Source organism: Gekko japonicus, unplaced genomic scaffold (assembly GCF_001447785.1).
Source record: "Gekko japonicus isolate JY-2015 unplaced genomic scaffold, Gekko_japonicus_V1.1 scaffold1780, whole genome shotgun sequence".
NCBI classification, from domain to species: Eukaryota; Metazoa; Chordata; class Lepidosauria; order Squamata; family Gekkonidae; genus Gekko; species Gekko japonicus.
The window spans coordinates 373,505-391,144 of record NW_015177065.1 but is presented as its reverse complement, the minus strand read 5'-3'; the positions used below and the strand labels follow the sequence as shown (position 1 = coordinate 391,144).

The 17,640-nt window shown below is 46.3% G+C and overlaps 1 protein-coding gene across 1 annotated transcript in view; it reads left to right on the top strand.

The window, feature by feature from the left end:
- Window positions 1-11,788, top strand: part of LOC107124684 (tripartite motif-containing protein 7-like) — a 13,575-nt gene extending 1,787 nt beyond the window's left edge. Inside the window, exons 2-8 of the mRNA XM_015428180.1 lie at window positions 25-189; window positions 847-942; window positions 3,683-3,913; window positions 5,770-5,792; window positions 6,927-7,045; window positions 7,798-7,830; window positions 10,917-11,788. Of these exons, the coding sequence (XP_015283666.1) occupies window positions 25-189; window positions 847-942; window positions 3,683-3,913; window positions 5,770-5,792; window positions 6,927-7,045; window positions 7,798-7,830; window positions 10,917-11,428 (1,179 nt within the window). The 3' untranslated portion in view covers window positions 11,429-11,788. The remainder of the gene's footprint in view (window positions 1-24; window positions 190-846; window positions 943-3,682; window positions 3,914-5,769; window positions 5,793-6,926; window positions 7,046-7,797; window positions 7,831-10,916) is intronic.
- The last annotated feature ends 5,852 nt before the right edge of the window (window positions 11,789-17,640 follow it).

Here is a 17,640-nt window from a genome sequence, read left to right as displayed (position 1 = left end):
GGTTCTTTTGTGTTTTGACATCAGGCAGTCGTGGCGGCTATAAGGGAAAGAGTTTGCCAGAAGCACCAGGAGCCGCTGAAGCTCTTCTGCAAGGACGATGAAGCCCCCATCTGCGTGGTCTGTGAGCAGTCCCAGGAGCACAAATATCACAATATTGTTCCTGTGGAGGAGGCTTCCCAAGAATACAAGGTAGGAAATCTGCAAGGTGGATGATGGTGGGGAGGACGTGTGGATCCTACCTGTCTGCCCTCCTGGGTGTTCCACAACACTTTTTTGTAGGGAACCTCTCCTCCTGCTCAGGGGGTGATGCTTGGGAATTGCCACTCTTCAAGGCTGGCGGTGTTGATATCTGACCACCTGGTTGTCCTGCTGACCCACCAGGGAGCAGCAGTGGTATGGTAGGAGATTTTTTGCTTATCCCCCCCCCCCAGGCTATATTCTTCCTTTTTTAAAAAACAACAACCCTGCTTCTGCAGAATTGCTGTTAACCCTCTGGCAAGGGGTAGCATGGGACAGGACCAGTGCTCCCTCTAAGCTGAGTTAGTGTGAGCTAGCACACAGGTTTTTAGCCTCTGGCTCACACATTTTTGTCTTCGCTCAGGAAGGAGGGCTCCAGAGCAAACTGATTTATGCAGCAGCCAAACTGCTCACTCACAACTTTAATGCCGGTAGCTCGCAAAGTGGAATTTTTGCTCACAAGACCCCACAGCTTAAAGGGAGCATTGGACAGGCCATCCTGCACTTATGTCTAACTTGGCGTTTGATGACAGTTTTGCTTTTTACGTTTTATAGTAAACTTCTGAAAAGAGGCAGACCTCAATTTTGGGCCTTTTTCCTCCCCCCCAGGCTCAGTTCTGCACTTGTGTGGAGATTTTGCGGAAGGAGAGAAACAAAATCCTTGCGTACAAAGTCAGTATAGTGAAGGAAAGCCAAGACCTGCTCGTAAGTATCACTGTGGCTGGGAAGTAAACAGCGACTGGAAACTTCGAGTCCCAAATGCAGAAAACATGAGAAGGCAGCCTCCTGCCATTGGGAATGGCTTGGTTTCCCACAGGAAAGTTAATGCAAGACCCCTTAGAATTATGTGTTGTGAATGTTAAGAGGAGCACCTTTCGTCTTATATCTCTGCGATGAAAAGGATAGTTTGCCATACCAGCGCAAAAGCTCCATGTGGAAATAACCACAGTGTGTGTGGAGACTCGAGAAGCTTCTTCAGCTGTTTTTGTCTTGAACAAGCACTGAAAACATACACGGGGGAAACCACTGAGTACAAAATTCAGAAAACTTAAGCGAGTCAGCAGCCTCCTCCAATTTGTAATGGTCTGGTTTCCAACGGAGGAGTGCATGAAAGACCACTTAGAATGAGCTTTTGTGAATGGGTGAGGTAGAGCACCTTTCCTGTTATATCTCTGCAATTAAAAGGGTTGGGTGCCATACCCGTGCAGAAGGTCCATGTGGAAGGAACCTTTGTGTCTCTGTGTATGAGGGCGGGGTAGACATGTGAAACTTTTTCATCTCTGTGAAGAAATGCATCTTTTCTTTGGAGGTGAACTGAGCAAAACCTTCACTTGGAGTTTTAAAAGTTTTTTTCTTCTGAGAGCCAGTTTGGTGTAGTGGTTAAAAGCGTGGATTCTGATCTGGGAGAACTGGGTTTTATTCCCCACTCCTCTACATGCAGCTGCTGGTGTGGCCTTGGGTCAGTCACAAGTTATTTCAGATCTGTTCTCTCAAGAGCAGTTCTCAAAAGAGCTCTCTCAGCCTCACCTCACAGGGTGGCCGTTGTGAAGAGATAGTTCTGTCTACTCTGATGAACTCAGCACCAAAGATATTTTCCTCCTTCCTTGCTTCTAGGAGTTTTATCACCTCTCTTTTCTCCACCCACTGACCAGGTCAGGCTGGGCCAGGAAAGATTTTCCTGAAGATTCCAGAAATTTCCTTCCTGTAGACTCTTTAGTATTTAATTCCTTCAAATCTCCGTTCCCTGCTTGAAGGTGATGTGTGAAGAGCTTGACCCATCCATCGTTTCTCCTGTTGGATCTGTTAGCATTTGTATGGAGGTGGGCTGAGATAAGTCTGGAAAGTAACTGAAGAACTGATTTCCCCCCTCCTGCCTTGCTCTCAACCCAGAAGAAGAATAGATTGGATATATACTCCACCCTTCACTTGGAGTCTCAAGCGGTTTACAATCTCCTTTCCCCTCCCCTCCCCTTCCCAAAACAGACACCCTGTGAGAGAGCTGTGAATGACCCAATGTCACCCAGCTGGCTTCATGTGGGGAATCAAACCCGGTTCTCTAGATTAGAGTTCTGCTGCTCTTAACCGCTACACCAAACTGACTCTCCCACTAAGAACTCCTTGAAGTAAGGAGGAGGGCTCTTTGTGCTCGGTCCATCAGAGCAGACAGAACTCTTAACTGCGGCAGCCATTTGACCATGTGCTTGCCTGAAGAGCTACAGAAAGCTTCAAGGTAATGGAACTCTGTAGACATCTTTAACTTCCTAAGCTAAAGCGCCTGTCCTGTATTTTAACAACTGATGGGGCATGTATAGAGAGAGGGACAGAGAATATGCGTTTTACCTATTTCTTTTGAATCCCTTGCTCAGTTTGGTGCTGTGTTAAAGCATGCTTGCAAACATTTCCTTTTTAATAAATACTTTATAACTTTTGATGCTGGTAGTGGTTCTCTGTACCACACAAGATCCTGGGTGCTGTTAGGCCGACCATGTGCCTCTTAGACCTATGTCCAACTTAGCTGGTGAAGGCCAGTGGAGATGGAATACGGGACCCCCTGATGGACATTATCATCCTTTCTCTTAATTCTGTGGTCTATTGAGGAAGACTAAAAGAGGCCATGGTAACATTGCTCTTAAAAAGCCATCTTTAGATCCATTGGATCTGGCCAATTAAAGCCCAGTTTTGAATCTTTCATTTCTGGGTAAGGTAATGGAGAGAGCGGTGATTTTATTTGTAACTAACTGCATATCTTGTATATCTAATTTATTGTATGCTTTTAACAATGATGTACACCACCCTAAGCCCTTCAGGGGGAGGGCAGTTTAAATAATAATAATAATAATAATAATAATCGTAGTAATAGTAGACTTCCACCATCTTGGACATGCTGTTTTAAAAAGAAGCACCAGCGGGAAAGCAGGCAGTTGGCAAGTGGCTATTCCTCCAGGGGTGCACAAGGTAGTAAAGTGTCCCCGTGGTGACCAGGCGCTGGGCAGCAGGAGACGCAGAGGCAAGGCCTCAGAACTTGGAAGGGAAGCTGGGGGTCCTGACCCTCCCAGTGGGCAGTTCCTACAAAGGTCAGATGGTGGAGGCAGGCTACCAAGAGATAAAAGCCTCTCCAAGTGTTGGAAGAAAAAACCTTGGAGGACAGGGTGGAATAGGACCTGAGGCCAGAGAAGGCCCATTCAGCCACAGCCTCTCTTTGCCTTTGGCTGCTGCCCGTTTGAGTTTTGTAAAGTAAAACAAGGCTCCAAGAAAAAAACTAATACAAAGATAATTCATGTGGACTTTGGATGAGTACCCCCAAAACTTTCTCTTTTCCGACTGAATGTTGATGTGATACCTGGGAAAGGCAAAAGTGCCCTTCTGGTAGAAGTCTCCTCGGGGACCTCTTCCAACTGCAAAGACTGGCAATACTCTTCTTTTTTCCTTCTTTTTTTCATCTCAGAAACAAACCAAAGGAGAGCGGCAGAAGACAGTGACCAAATTCAAACAGCTGCACATGTTTCTGTATAAGCAAGAGAAGCTTCTGCTGGCCCAGATGGAAGAGGTGGAGAAGGAGGTGGCAAGAAATAGGGACCAGCATCTGGCCGAAATCTCTGAGGAACTCTCCTCTCTGGAAAGCCTCATCCGGGAGATGGAGGAGAAGAGTCAGCAGCCAGCCGGAGATCTCCTGCAGGTGAGGAGGTGGCGGGAAAAGCCCAGGCACCCCCTGGGGAGAAGGCTGGCCACAAACCCTTTCTTCTGCCTTCACTGGGGCAGAAAACAAACGAGCCCCGTTAATATTGGTAGTCAGTTCTTGTTTCCGTTCTGCTCATGTTCCGCTCTGTGGTTGCACATCCAGCAACATGAGCCCTTCCTCTATGAGCAGCCAGCTGGTGATCTCTTGCAGGTAAGGGTGTGGCAAGAACAGCCCAGGCTCCCCTTTGGGAGAAGGAGACAGAATTTCAGTGCCTCCTTCACTTAGCACAAAAGCAAGCCAGCCCAGGTTATGTTGCCCTGGAAATGCATCTCCCTCCACAGCGCCCTACCCCTGCCGGATAGACTGAGGCCGCTTGGCTTCCATCTCAGAAGCAAAAGTGTGTTTGTGTGTCAAACCCAATGCGAGTAAAGCCAGATTCATGAGTAGCTCTTTCAACAAAACAAAACAAAACACCAGGAGTGAGAGTCACGTGCAAGATTTTTCACAGCAGGTTTTAAAAGGAGGATAGGGTCAGGGAATCTCACCTGTACTGGTTGCTTGCAGGTGGATGCACAAAAATGCGTGCAGACACACAATGGCAACAACAGGTGATAAAGGAATGGCATCCACACACCTGTTGCTGGAACTGCTGCGCTTGCTGCTGTCACCCTATCACATTTGTGAAGATGTGATGCATATATGACCAGACCCTTCTTTTGTTGCTAATCCATGTTGCATCTCTGCAGGAAAAGGGGGAAAGTCCTTTAAATGGCTAAAAGGAGAAAGAATTTGGCTCTACTTCTCTCAGTCCCCGCGGGCACCATCCTCCGCCCACCTCGGCTTTTCACAGCAGGTTTTAAAAGAAAAGGGCAGTGGCTAGATTGCTATCGTGTTGTAACATTATAATCTGCTGCACTAACTCCTAGCTTTTATTTTAAAGCAAGTATAGTGCAGGCTGCATATTTCCAGTTCTAACTCTGCAACAATAAGGACTTTATTATTTAAAAAAAATGAAAGCTGGGGATCACTATTATTAAAATGCTAGCGTAATCTAGCCATTATTTTTATTTAACCCTGGGAAATGCCCTCCAGTGGAAAGAAGGGAGATAACAGCTTAGGGCTTCCTGCCTTCCATATGAGGAAAAATCCCTTTGCGAAACCACTGTTGAGTTGTCAAAGCAGATCACCCATCACTGCTCTGAAATGCCTCCACTTTGTCTGGTAGTATTCAATTCTCTCATTTTATGAAGATTGTGCATGGGAAAGAGCAGGTAGAGAAAGAGGTACTTTTCTCCCTTTCTCACAATACAAGAACTCGTGGGCACTCCATGAAACTGCAGAGCGGTCGGGTTAGAACGGATAAAAGGAAGTACTTTTTCACCCAAAGAGTGATTAACACATGGAATTCACTGCCACAGAAAGTGGTGGTGGCTACAAGCATGGACGGCTTCAAAAGGGAATTAGATAAGCATATGGAGCAGAGGTCCATCAGTGGATATTAGCCACAAGGTATAGATAGGGGCTCTGGGGCAAGTGATGCTCTGTCTTCTTGGTGCTTGGGGGGGTCAACAGTGAGAGGGCTTCTAATGACCTGGGCCCACTGCTGGACCTCCTGATGGCACTGGTATTTCTGGCCACTGTGTGACACAGAGTGTTGGACTGGATGGGCCTTTGGCCTGATCCAACATTGGCATCTCTTATGTTCTTATGTTCTTACCCCAGTCTTTGAGTGAAATCTGCTAGCTGGACACAAGCAAAGAGCAAGAGTGCAGAATCTTCCAGGGTCTGAGGGGTCTTCCTAGTGTGGTCTTTTGGCAAACACTGAGGTCTCTCTTTCTGCCTTTCTTCTTTAGGATGCCAGAAGCACCTTACAGAAGTAAGTGGACCTTTAACATTAACTTTCTTTAACATTAACTTTCTTAATGCTGGGATTGGACAGAGTAGCCTGTGAAGAACGTGGTCCTTCAGAATCTTGACTCTGGGCCAAATCAGTTGTAACTAAGAGCGTGGATCTCTGTCCGTTGGTCAGTGGCAAACAGCTTCTGCACAGAGCCTCATCAACAGGAGATTGTGTATTGAAAGAGCACGGGGGGGGGATTCTCGGTTGACACCTAGCTGTACATCTCTAGAGCAGTGGTCTCCAACCTTTTTGGGAATGCATCTTTGGGATTCTGACATGGTGTAGTGGGTGCAGGCCCAAAATCACTCCCTTCTATAGATTAAAAAACGTTGGAAAAACTATGGCCAAGTACATAAAAAAAAAATTTCCGGGCCTTCACATCTCTAGTCCCGGGGTGGGGAGTTATTTCCCTGTGCACAGAATACTCCACATGGAGCAGCAAAAATGGGGAAATAACCCCCCCCCTTCAGCACTGCAGCAGAGGGAAATGGCTGGGGGGGGCAGAAAAAAGCCCTCTGCCCCTCCTTCCCCTTTTGTAGTGTTTTAAGCCTAAACAGGCCCTGCTCTATTTTTTAATAGCCATTCCCCACAGGTGATGTGTGACTTTGGGGTCTCAGAAGCCACAAAAAGATGAATTTTTCCTGTCCAAAAAGCCTCCCATCAGTCTCCACTTTCAGCCTCAGCCTGTGTCTCTAGGCCAGGGATCCCCAACCTCTTTGAGTCTGCAGGCACCTTTGGAATTCTGACATACTATGGTGGGTGCAGCCACAAAATGGCTGCTACAAAATGGCCGCCGCAGCTTACCTTCAGTCACACACTGAAGATCCTTGTGCTGAGGTGGCAGCTACTGCTAAAGCAATATTTTTAACAATCAGATCTCCAGTGGCCAGTCAAAGATCTTAATGGACAAAAAGCCCCACTTGGCCCTGCCCTCTTTCTATAAACTCTTGGTGGGCACCAGGAAAAGTATCAGTGGGTACCATGGTGCCCACAGGCAACAAGTTGGTAACCCCTGCTCTAGGCTTTCTGCCAATTCCTTCCTCTATTTCTTTGGTTCACTGGTGGAAATTCTGAATTGAATGGATGGTACCTTAACGGGATTTTCTCCAGGTATGAAGAAAAGGAGGCATTTGAGAATCCAATGGCTTTTTCTCTTGCACTGAAGTGGCGTATCTGGGACTTCTCGGATGTAAGTCCCCTTTTGGAGGGCATCAAGAAGCATCTCAAAGGTAATGAAGAAACACTGCAGGGATTTCAGACTGGAATTAGAGTGAGCCAGATGTGTTTTAGCACATTCCAAGCTATTTATATAATTAGCAGACCCATGAATGGAAGGAATTCATGTACCGACTCAGATGGCCATTTTAGCTCACCCTGTAAAGCTTTCTGGCCCGAATTTTCCTGCGACTTTGGCTCAGAATTGTGTTACCTTGATTTTCTCTAAATTGTTCCAAGTTGCTGATCTCTAGCCATTTCTGTGACCAACTGGCAAACTGGGAGGCAGATGGTAGAAGGAGCCCCTAAAATGAAAGGGAGGGGGAAGAAACTGCCCTCCCTCCAGGGCATTTTCATTTAATGGAGACACTCACCTGACCATTTCAGGAACAACAACACCGCCATTCTCATTGCAGTGTGTCTGCGGCCAAATTGGACCTATCAAAACTGGTCCCTTTGAGTGTGTGTGTTTGCTGGAGAGTGTCCCAAGTGACCCCAAATTGGTCTCAAGGGGATCTATAGTGCTGTCTTAAGCAGAGTTACACCTCTTCTAAGCCCATTGAAATCAGTGGGTTTAGAACGGTGTAACTCTGCTTAGGATGGCACTGGAAAACCTCAGCTTAGCTTTCAAGATCTGACAAGATGAGGCTATACCACGCCGCCTTTCCTCCACGAGAGAAAAAACATATTAACTGATATTTTTGTCACAAGATTTGTGATAAGCGCAAGGGTCTGTTGCTCACTTTCTGTTCCTTTGCTTCCTCAGACACTCTGGATTCTGGACTTCACCCGCAGAAAGGTACATTTTTCTGTGTACACATATCTAATTATTTCTAAACTAAAAAGCGTCACCTTACAATTTGTGTTCTACTGTGTGGTGTCTTTCCAGAGATGCCATTACTGGACACCCTTGTTCTGTTCCTCAAAACCTCCCCCTCCCTGCCCCAGCCAGTTGCTTCTTGTTCTGAGGAGGTCTGTAAGGGGGCAGAGAAGATGACCTCTGAGGGGGACACACTGCCTCCTTTCACCTACCTGCTGCCATATTGAAACAATGGGAGAACGGTTACTGGGCAACAGCATTTGAGGGCCTTTCATAATCCTCCCCTTGAGAGGCACAGACCAGGTTGGGTATCTGCTTCCTCTAAGTGGTTTTCCCTGCCTGCTTTCCAGGTTCCTCTCAGCTTCAAGGTGCTGTAAATTATGTACTGGATTCATGGGTTTAAAAAAAAAATATCTGAGTTTGTGGAAGACCAGTGCAATGTTCACTCTAAGCTGTGGAGTCTGGTGAGCAAAAATTCTACTTTGTGAGCTACTGGCATTAAAGTTGTGAGCGAGCTGTTTGGCTACTGCATACATTAGTTTGCTTTGGAGCCCTCCTTCCTGAGCTAAGACCAAAATGTGTGAGCCGGAGGCTAAAAAACTGTGAGCTAGCTCACACTAACTCAGCTTAGAGGGAACACTGGACCAGTGTATAAAGGCAGAAGTCCAGCCTGCCCTGGTGCTCTCTTCCTATTGTTCAGACACAATTTGTGTTTGATATTTGGGAGAAAAACTGGAACTACGTGCCCTTCTACACGAGCCTCCTCTTCAGCTTGGTCTGCTGCCTCCCCAGCTGTCGCTAGGATGTACACTTCTGGGCAGGAGAAGGCGGTCTCCTAAGCATTTTTAGAGTAAATTCAGACAGAATGAAGGCCGATGTTACATGAACTGCCTCAACAAGTGGCCATTCACACATTCATGTATGCAGGTTGAACAAGCATAAGTTTTTAGAGAGCTGTAAATAAGTCACTTCCACAAGAATAATTAATTAATTAACTATTGTATGGCATTTTGTGTAGAATAGCCAGGAGATGCTAAGATTGTCTGGCAGCCAGAAGTTCTAGCTCTATCGTTATGCACCACTAGGTGGCAAGCTAGACTTCTTAAAACAACCACACAAGAATGGAAATACAGCAAATGTAGTTATGCAAACAAATAGGATATAATCTGTCACGCTGTAAAAATTTACACTAGAGACTTCTGTCATATACAGTCCTGATTACAATTATAAACAATACACCAGGGGCAACCAGTATGTGCTGGTGGCCTGTAAAGTTTTTAATGCCAAATTAGGTGCTCAATTATTTTACGGAGTACCAATCTGGATTGAAGCCTTAAAAGGGGACTTGGAAAGAATACAGTCCAGATTCCTGTGGAAAATTCTTGGACTTTCCTCATGTGTTCCTTACGCAGCTGTCTGCTTAGAAACCAATCAAAGGCTTCTATTGACCAGAGCATGGCTGATGATAACTCAGTTTTGGCTTAAATCTCACTTTCATGCTAAAGCTAAAAGTATTATTACTCATATGTTAACCACCACTGAAGCAGTGTAGAAGGCCCAGAGTTTCAAGGGAATGTAAATAGAGATGGGCAGGAACCTCATTTTTGCAGTTTGGTTTGAGATTCATGGCTGAACCATGAACCAAACCACGAACCGATATGTTGGTTCGTGGGCCGAACCTGCTTTCTGCTTCCCACCTCTGAGCCATTTAACCCCCTGCTTTCTGCTTCCCTCCCCCACTTTGGTGGCGACTCGCGAGCATAAAGCAGGATTAAATGACTCAAAGCCATTTAACCTTTTGCTTTCTGTTCTCCATCACTTTTCACAGGGAACAGAAAGCAGGGGGTTAAATTGCTTCAAGTCATTTAAACCAAACAGCTGAGCGGTGAGGAGCAGAAAACGAGTTCAAATGGCTCCAAGCCATTTAAACCAGCCAAAATTTGTGAGGAACTTTAGTTTGTGAGCCAGTTTGTGCCCATCCCTAATTGTAAATCCTTTGTCTTTCTTACTCCAAGTTAACTATACTGTGAAGCACAGAAACTATTAGCAGAGTGTTTTTGCTTTTGCTTTTTGGGAGATACCTGGAGGAGAAGAGGGTTTTCATTTCGTGCTACAAATAATTTAAAGTTGGATTGAGTAGAAATTTATCATTTCTGGGATACAGAAAAAGTTGTACAGCCATAGGAGTCCATGCAAAAACTCCAAACAAGAACAAGATCTGTGTAATACCTTTTATTAGGAACAACCAAACTGGCAGTGTGCTAATCAGAGGTCTGCATCCAGCTGGATGTTACAACCTTTAAAAAAGATAAAAGGGCAGAAAGCAGATTCTTCAGGACATGGTGTGAAGGTCTGATCTTGTGGGCATCCTTTGAAGAATGCAAGTAGGTCATTGGCTTCACTTTATTGCTGGTCTGATGTTATCTTATAGCACATTCCCTGAGAAACTATTCATGCCATGTCCTCCAATCTTTGTTCTTTCATTGAAACCTAAAAACCATCCCAAATCCATCCAAAGCTGTCCCAAATTGCCAGTCAAGAGCGTCAGCTGCCTGGCAGGCTGAAAGCAATGGGAAACACCTTACGGTCTCCTTTTTTTGTTCAGAGTTAATTTAAGTGAAATTTGGTGGTATTATCTGTTTTGAAATGTGTCTAGGATCTGGACTAAGAGCCACTTGACATGCTCAGCCCATTTTGTGCCTCTGCCCATTTTCATGGGATTTGAGTGTTTGTGTAAATGCATTCCCATGTGTGATTTCTTACCAGAAAGTAACCTATGAGCTGTGACTGAAATACCATTGTTCTTTTTTTCCCCCTCCCTCATGGTTCTCCACTTGGGATAGGATATGGGAGGAAATAGGTTGTGTTCCTATGGGTTTTTATTTTGTATTTTATCTGCCTTCTCTTGAAGTGCACAGGAAGACTGCTTTGCCATTTAATAGCACAGGAGAGTCTGTGAATCAAGGAAAGGGTTAAAATACATGGGAGGAAACAGTCCAGGCCAGAGGGTGAAATTTGCCAGCTGAATCTGCTTCTCTTCTTGTCTCCTCATTTCCCCCCAACAGCAAAACTGACTCTGGATCTGGACACAGCCCATCCCAAACTTGTCCTGTCTGCGGATCAAAAGACTATGAGAGAAGGAGAAAAAGCTCAAGATCTGCCCAACAGTCCTGAAAGATTTGACAACTGGGGTATTGTGCTGGGCCGTGAGGGATTCACAGGAGGCCGCCATTTCTGGGAAGTCCTTGTGGGAAGTGAGGAAGACTGGGCTGTGGGGGTGGCCAGAAAGTCTGTCAGGAGGAAGGAACAGATCACCTTTCGTCCTAAGGATGGTATCTGGAAATTAGGGAAGTGGGGGGGCAGCTACCGGCCTCAGATAGAAAATGATGTCCTTCCCCTGCCTGGGGAGCTCAAGAGGATACAAGTCAGTCTGAACTATGCTGGGGGGCGAGTTGCTTTTTTTGACGCTGACCGAGCAGCCCTTCTGTATGAGGTCTCTGGAGCCTCCTTCTCTGGAGAGACCCTCCTGCCCTTCTTCTGGGTGCGTTCAAAAGGCCAACTCACAATCTCTTCTTAATACGTTTTCTTCACACCAGGACCATTGAGAAGAAAATATGATTTCTCAAGAGCCCCACTTTTTTGAGTCCTGTAAAGGCCTCTCCAGGCTCCCAGCCACTGAAACTGACTTGAATAAAATTGAGACAATTTCCTCTCCATTTCCCAACATTCCCGTTTTTCTCTGTCTTCTTTCTGAAGGCAGGAATTAACACATTTTCACATCATAAAGAATAACAGGCTTGTTCTAAAGGAGAGCTCTGAATAGACCCTCTGCGCCCTCTTCAGCCTCTTTTTCTCTCAAGCTCAAGAGAAACTACCGCAGAACCTACAGAGGAAGAAGAAGAAGAAGAGGAGATTGGATTTATACCCCGCCCTTCACTACCCAAAGGTGTCTCAGGGCGGCTTACAAACTCCTTTCCCTTCCCCTCTCCACAACAGACACCCTGTGAGGTAGGTGGGGCTGAGAGAGCTCTGACAGAAACGGCTCTTTTTCAAGAACAGCTCTTATCAGAACTACGGCTTGCCCAAGGTCATCCAGCCAGGTGCAAGTGGAGGAGTGGGGAATCAAGCCCGGTTCTCCCAGATTAGGTTCCGTGCACTTAACCACTACACCAAACTGGCTCTCTGCACATTTAAAAAGAGTCCCTCCACATTTAAAATACTATTTGGGACTTTTTCTTTGCTTTGTTTTACTGGAGACCATCTATTAGGATTTGTCTTTGTTCATCATACCCTTCTGAAGAGCACTGAAGATCTGGCCCTATCAAGGTTGCTATGTTCATAGCACTTTTGTTTCAGTTATACCAGAGGCTGAAAAGATCTTTTGCGTAGGATAAAATCGTTACCTTGAAAACTGAGCTACCTGGAATCGGGGGTGGGGGGGATTTTCTAACTGCCAGACAGGGGTCCTCTCGTTTATTGACCTGAACCAGCTGGAAAGAAAATCAGGAGGATTTGTGTAGCCAGGGTTCGTCTGCTGGGTTACAGTTGCATTAAAGTTTTTTTCTCCTGAAATCATTATTAGCCCTTTTCATCCACTCAGCTGTCTCACACTCCTTTAATTGTGTTTCCAAGGAACTGGGTGATCATATTTTATCCTGACAACGGCTCTGTGAGGGAAGTCAGGCCAAGAGCTAGTGAACGTCACAGGAGCAGGAATTTGAATGTAGGCCTTGCCCGTCCAAGTCTACCACACTGTGCACTGCAACACACTGGCTCCCAGTGTTTACAACCACACTAGTGTGTGATCTAGAATTCAGAAAAATCTGATAACAAGCAGGGGACCCATCAGGCTCATGGGGGGGGGGGTCTCATCCTCTGCCTACCCTTGCTTGCCTTGTTGCCCACTGTTCAGTCACCGTTGACTTCATGTGCTGCCATCCCCTCCTACCTGAATCACACAGTAGTAGTGAGGAATGGGGGGTGTCCCCTGTGCTCCCCCACACACTGCTGCCTTTTCCATGTCTTCTTACTGAGTAGTGGTTTGTAGGCAGCCGCTCCCCCTCCTCCCTGCCTTCCCACAGTGCCACAGGGAAGTGGCAGTTCCAACTCCTCCTCTGCTGCCCATCCAGCTAGGCCCATGTTGAGGTGGCGGGGGGTGGGGGTGGGTGAGTGATTTTGGTTGGCCTCGCTTTTTCTTCTTCCCTGCCCGCCAACTCTTGGGGCAGCTGCTTCTCGCACCTCCAAACTGGCAGCTGGCATCCCATGACAGAGGGTTGAAGTTTCTCAGTCTTTCATTAAGATTTTAATTTTTTTTTTAAATTGCTTTTAGATTTTTCTGCAAACCTGGTTGGGGACGGGGTTGCCCTGGGCTTAGAAATATCTGCCATGTGTACCTGGGTTTTTTCAATATGCACAGGTGTCAGGCTCAGAATTTGATGTTTAATACTGTTCTGGCTCTGCAAGAAGAGGGGGAAATCCGGGGTGCCTCCTTTCCCCAACACCTGGTGAAGGGAGAGAAGAAGCTGGTGATGCGGGCAAGATACCCATCTGTTTTCTTACTGACTGGAGGTCTGTCCCTATCCCTAACTTGCCATTGTCCCAGTATTTGATGGTAATTTGAATACCGAATTGGCAGTTCTGCCTGCCTCCTGTCAAAAGAGTTAACAGCAATATCTGATGTAGCCCTTTTTGTGAACTGTAACCAAAATCAGATTTACACCAAAAACCTTTCCCAGCCCTACAGGAGCATCTGTGAAAAAATATACTCTTTTTTACTAAACACAGCCAATAGTGATTTCTCTGAAGTTATTCCTTTGGTCCAGTATTAAGTTTGGCTCATTATCGACTTCATTTCATTTATACCCTTGCCTTTCCCCCAAAGTGGCTTCCATCCTTCCGTGACCGTCTTCCATTTTATCCTCACAACAACCACAACCCTCAGAGGTAGGTTAGCTTGAGTGTGACTGGCCCAATGTCAACAAGCCAGCTTCCATGGTAGGGCTAGGATTGGTGACTGGGTTGGACACTGGCTCTGATAGGTCAGGGAAGGTGTTAAACCCTCTTTGTTTTGTAAAGGAAGGGATATTTTCCACCCTCCCTGTCTGTGGTACCTCCCACTTTCATGGGTTCTCACAATTAAACCTTTGATTATATTGCAAAGAGCAGAGTTTCTACATTTTCCAGTGATTCCAAGAGCTACTGTGCTCTCATAATCTGGATTTTCCCAAGTGGTGATGTAGCTAACATGGTGCACACACCCTGTGCTCTCCTGCCAGTTGCCAGGTTCAGAGGAACAGGCATGCAGGTCCTTCCATTATCAGTTTATTTTAAAAAGACTATACATGTGCATGGCACTTGGCAGAGTACAGGAAGACATCCCTGTCCTGAGGAACTTACAATGTATCCTTGACCATAAAGGACGGGAGAAAGGTGGAGGCAGGGATAAATGGGAAGAACATAGATTCATTCTTGACAGAGCATTTGGGGCTCTTTAACTTGGAGAAATGATGGCTGAGGGGTGACATGATTGAGGTTTATAAGATTATGTGTGGGATAGAGCAGGTAGAGAAAGAGGTACTTTTCTCCCTTTCTAACACTATAAGAACTCGTGGGCACTCAATGAAATTGCTGAGCAGTCGAGTTAGAACGGATAAAAGGAAGTACTTCTTCACCCAAAGGGTGATTGACACATGGAATTCACAGGAGGTGGTGGCAGCTACAAGCATGGACATCTTCAAGAGGCAATTAGATAAGCATATGGAGCAGAGGTCCATCAGTGGCTATTAGGAACTCTCAGTCTGGGGCAAGTGATGCTCTTTATTCTGTTTGCTTGGGGGGGGCAACAGTGGGAGGGCTTCTAGTGTCCTGGCCCCAGTGCTGGGCCTGATGGCACCTGGTATTTTTTGGGCACTGTATGACAGAGTGTTGGACTGGGTGGGCCATTAGCCTGATCCAACACTAGCTTATGTTCTTATTCCAGATAGATTTGAATCCAGTAGCACTTCAGAGACCAACAGGCTTTTCCCATTTCTAAGGTTCTACTGGATCTGAGTGTAGCTCTTCTACTGCAGAGCAGACTAACATGGCTACCTTCTGAAACCACATTCCTTCCCGTTTCTGTTGGGAAATGGGACTAAGCAGTTGTGCCAAACAAAAGGACAGTTTTGAAGGAAGTGAGGTGATATCAAGGCAGGTATTCTAGGGAGGCAGTTCCAGGCATAAAGGGTAGGAAGGGAGTTGTTGGAGGACACAGGAGGTCTTGGGGAGGCAGAAGATGGTGAATCTGAAGTTCGAGAACAGGGTTGAATTGGAATATAAGAGCAGAAAGGTACAGAGCAGGGAGAAGGAGGAGTTGGATTTATACCCCACCTTTCACTCAGAGTCTCAGAGCGGCTTACAATCTCCTGGACAGAGGTGGTTTGTGGGGGATCTTAGAAGATGAGAGTGAAGAAGGTTGTAAGGGAAGAGGAACCAAACTTTGGGCAAGAATGGAAGGCATCTTTCACACTTTTTTTTTTTTGCTGTCAAGTCACGGCTGTCATAGTGACCCCATAGAGTTTCCAAGGCAAGAGATGAACAGAGGTTGTTTGCCATCACCTGCCTCTGTAGCAACACTGGTATTCCTTGGTGGTCTCCCATCCAAGAACTAACCAGGGCCAACCCCAGAGGGGTTGGTTCACTCTAGACTCCTCCATGAGGGGCTCTTTTTCTGAGTGCAGGGCCTTTTATCTCCAGCCCTGGTTGTCAAACAGCAGGCTGTGCAGCTCCCATGAAATGGAGACCTCATCTAGGTGGGGTTTGGGGTTTTCAGGACAATTACCAGCTTCTCAACGGAATAATTATTTTTGTTTGTGTTCTATAGCTAAAGCAATGAAACAGTACTATTGCAATTTGTATGTCTGTAAAACAGCACAAATGATAAATGAAACTGAATGGTTTTATGCGGTGGCAGAATGCGGTCTTGTGCGGTGGCAGTGTGGCGATATGACATACGGGTCCTGAAGCCCCAAGCCAGAAGACGTTTCCACTGTGCAGTTACGGTGTGTGCAATTAAATGAATTATATATCTTGTCTTTCCTATCCCCTATGAACACTGTTAGTCCCTTGTCTAAAGTGTAACGGTAAATCACTTTGAGCCCACTTGTGGGGGAAGCGATTAATAAATCAAAAACATTATTATTATTATTAATAATAATAATAACAATAGAATACCTGTAAACAGTGAACATGCAAATGTCCTCAGGAAAAATGCACTTTTTGTTGGGACCCATGTTCTGTGGTAAGAGTGACTGGTGGTAGGTAACAGCAAAGGCTGAGACAAGAAAGTATTGAGAGCCTCAGCAGCTGACCTGCAGATTGTCCAGGAAAAGCTCTTTCACTCCTGAAGGAATAAACTGGGACTTCTTGCCAGGTAACAAAACACCGGAAAGCCAACCCCATGCAGGTGCAAGTCTCTCCACTCACCCACTGCCATTTGGGTGGGTCCCCACTTTGCATAGCTCCTCCTCCTTCAAAGTTGGAAGCTTTGATAGCTGCCCCGTTATATTGTATATTTATTATTTTTTTTATTAGATTACATTTTAAGCCACCCTCTCCTGCCAAGGCAAGGCTCAGAGTGGTGTACAATGTAATCATAATCTGTAATAAAACTTAAAAATAATAAAACACAGTAGATTCACTTATTTATTATTGGATTTATATCCTGCCAGAAGATATAGTGGCTACCTCTCTTCTCATCTTCAGGTTGACAGTGGTTCCACCGGAAGTCCCGCCTCCCTGAGGGAGCTGTGCTGGTAGGGGAGGGGCTGAGGGGGTGGCCGCAGGCCGCCCCTCCCCCCTGGGCTGGCGTGTGGAGCACATGGCTGATTCTGCGAGGTGGGGGAGGGAAAATGGAGTCCCTGGGTGCTTTTGACTGTTTTTGGGTGCTTTGAACGTGTTTGGGGCCAAGGAAGAGGCTTGTGTGGGCTGGAGTTTTCTGAAAACTGTGAAAGGTGCTTTTTACACTGTGGGTGTGCTTGGAGACCCAAAGGAGACCCAGGGGAGACTCTTGGATGGCTCCAGAGAGAGAGAGAGAGAGAGCTCTGTCTTAGCGCAGACTGCGGACTCCAGAGAGAGCCTCCCACCCCAGAAACCAAAAAAATAGCACAGACATGCCCCAGGGTCTCTTGGACAGTTCCTGGGACCTCCACCCAACCCCTTGCATGCACCCCAACCTTCCTCTGTACCCCAGGCTGATCAGAGGGACAGGCGAGAGGCTGCAAGCCAAAAAGCCTCTGCAGAGAGGAAAAAAGTGCAGCATTTTAAAAATGTGCTGTTCTGCCGGCCAGGAGCTGCTGATAACAGCCGGCAGAGCGAGAAGCAGAGCCCTTCCCCCTACCCACAGAGAGAGGAAAACTCTTTATGAACGTATAGGATGCACACACACAGGGAAAAGGGTTTAAAAGTTCTATGTACAGACTCTGTAAATGCCAGCCCCCCAAAATTAGCGCAGACAGGTCCTCCTCCTCCCCCCCACACACACACACGGGAGCACAGGCTACAAACAGAGCAAAAACCCTTTAGGTGTTGCTAGTTCCAAGCAAGCAGGCAGTCTTAGAAGCAAGGGAAACCCCCCTCCCCCCAGCAGTTCTAGCAATAGATGAAAAGCTGAACCACACAGTCTTTAAAACATGGGTTTTAACTTACCAGAGTCCCCTTCCCAAACACCACAAAACACACCAACCCCACAGTTTCCTTCCTTTTTAAAAGAAATAAAGACAAACTCCTCCAGCCAGGCTGTGTACCGGAGAA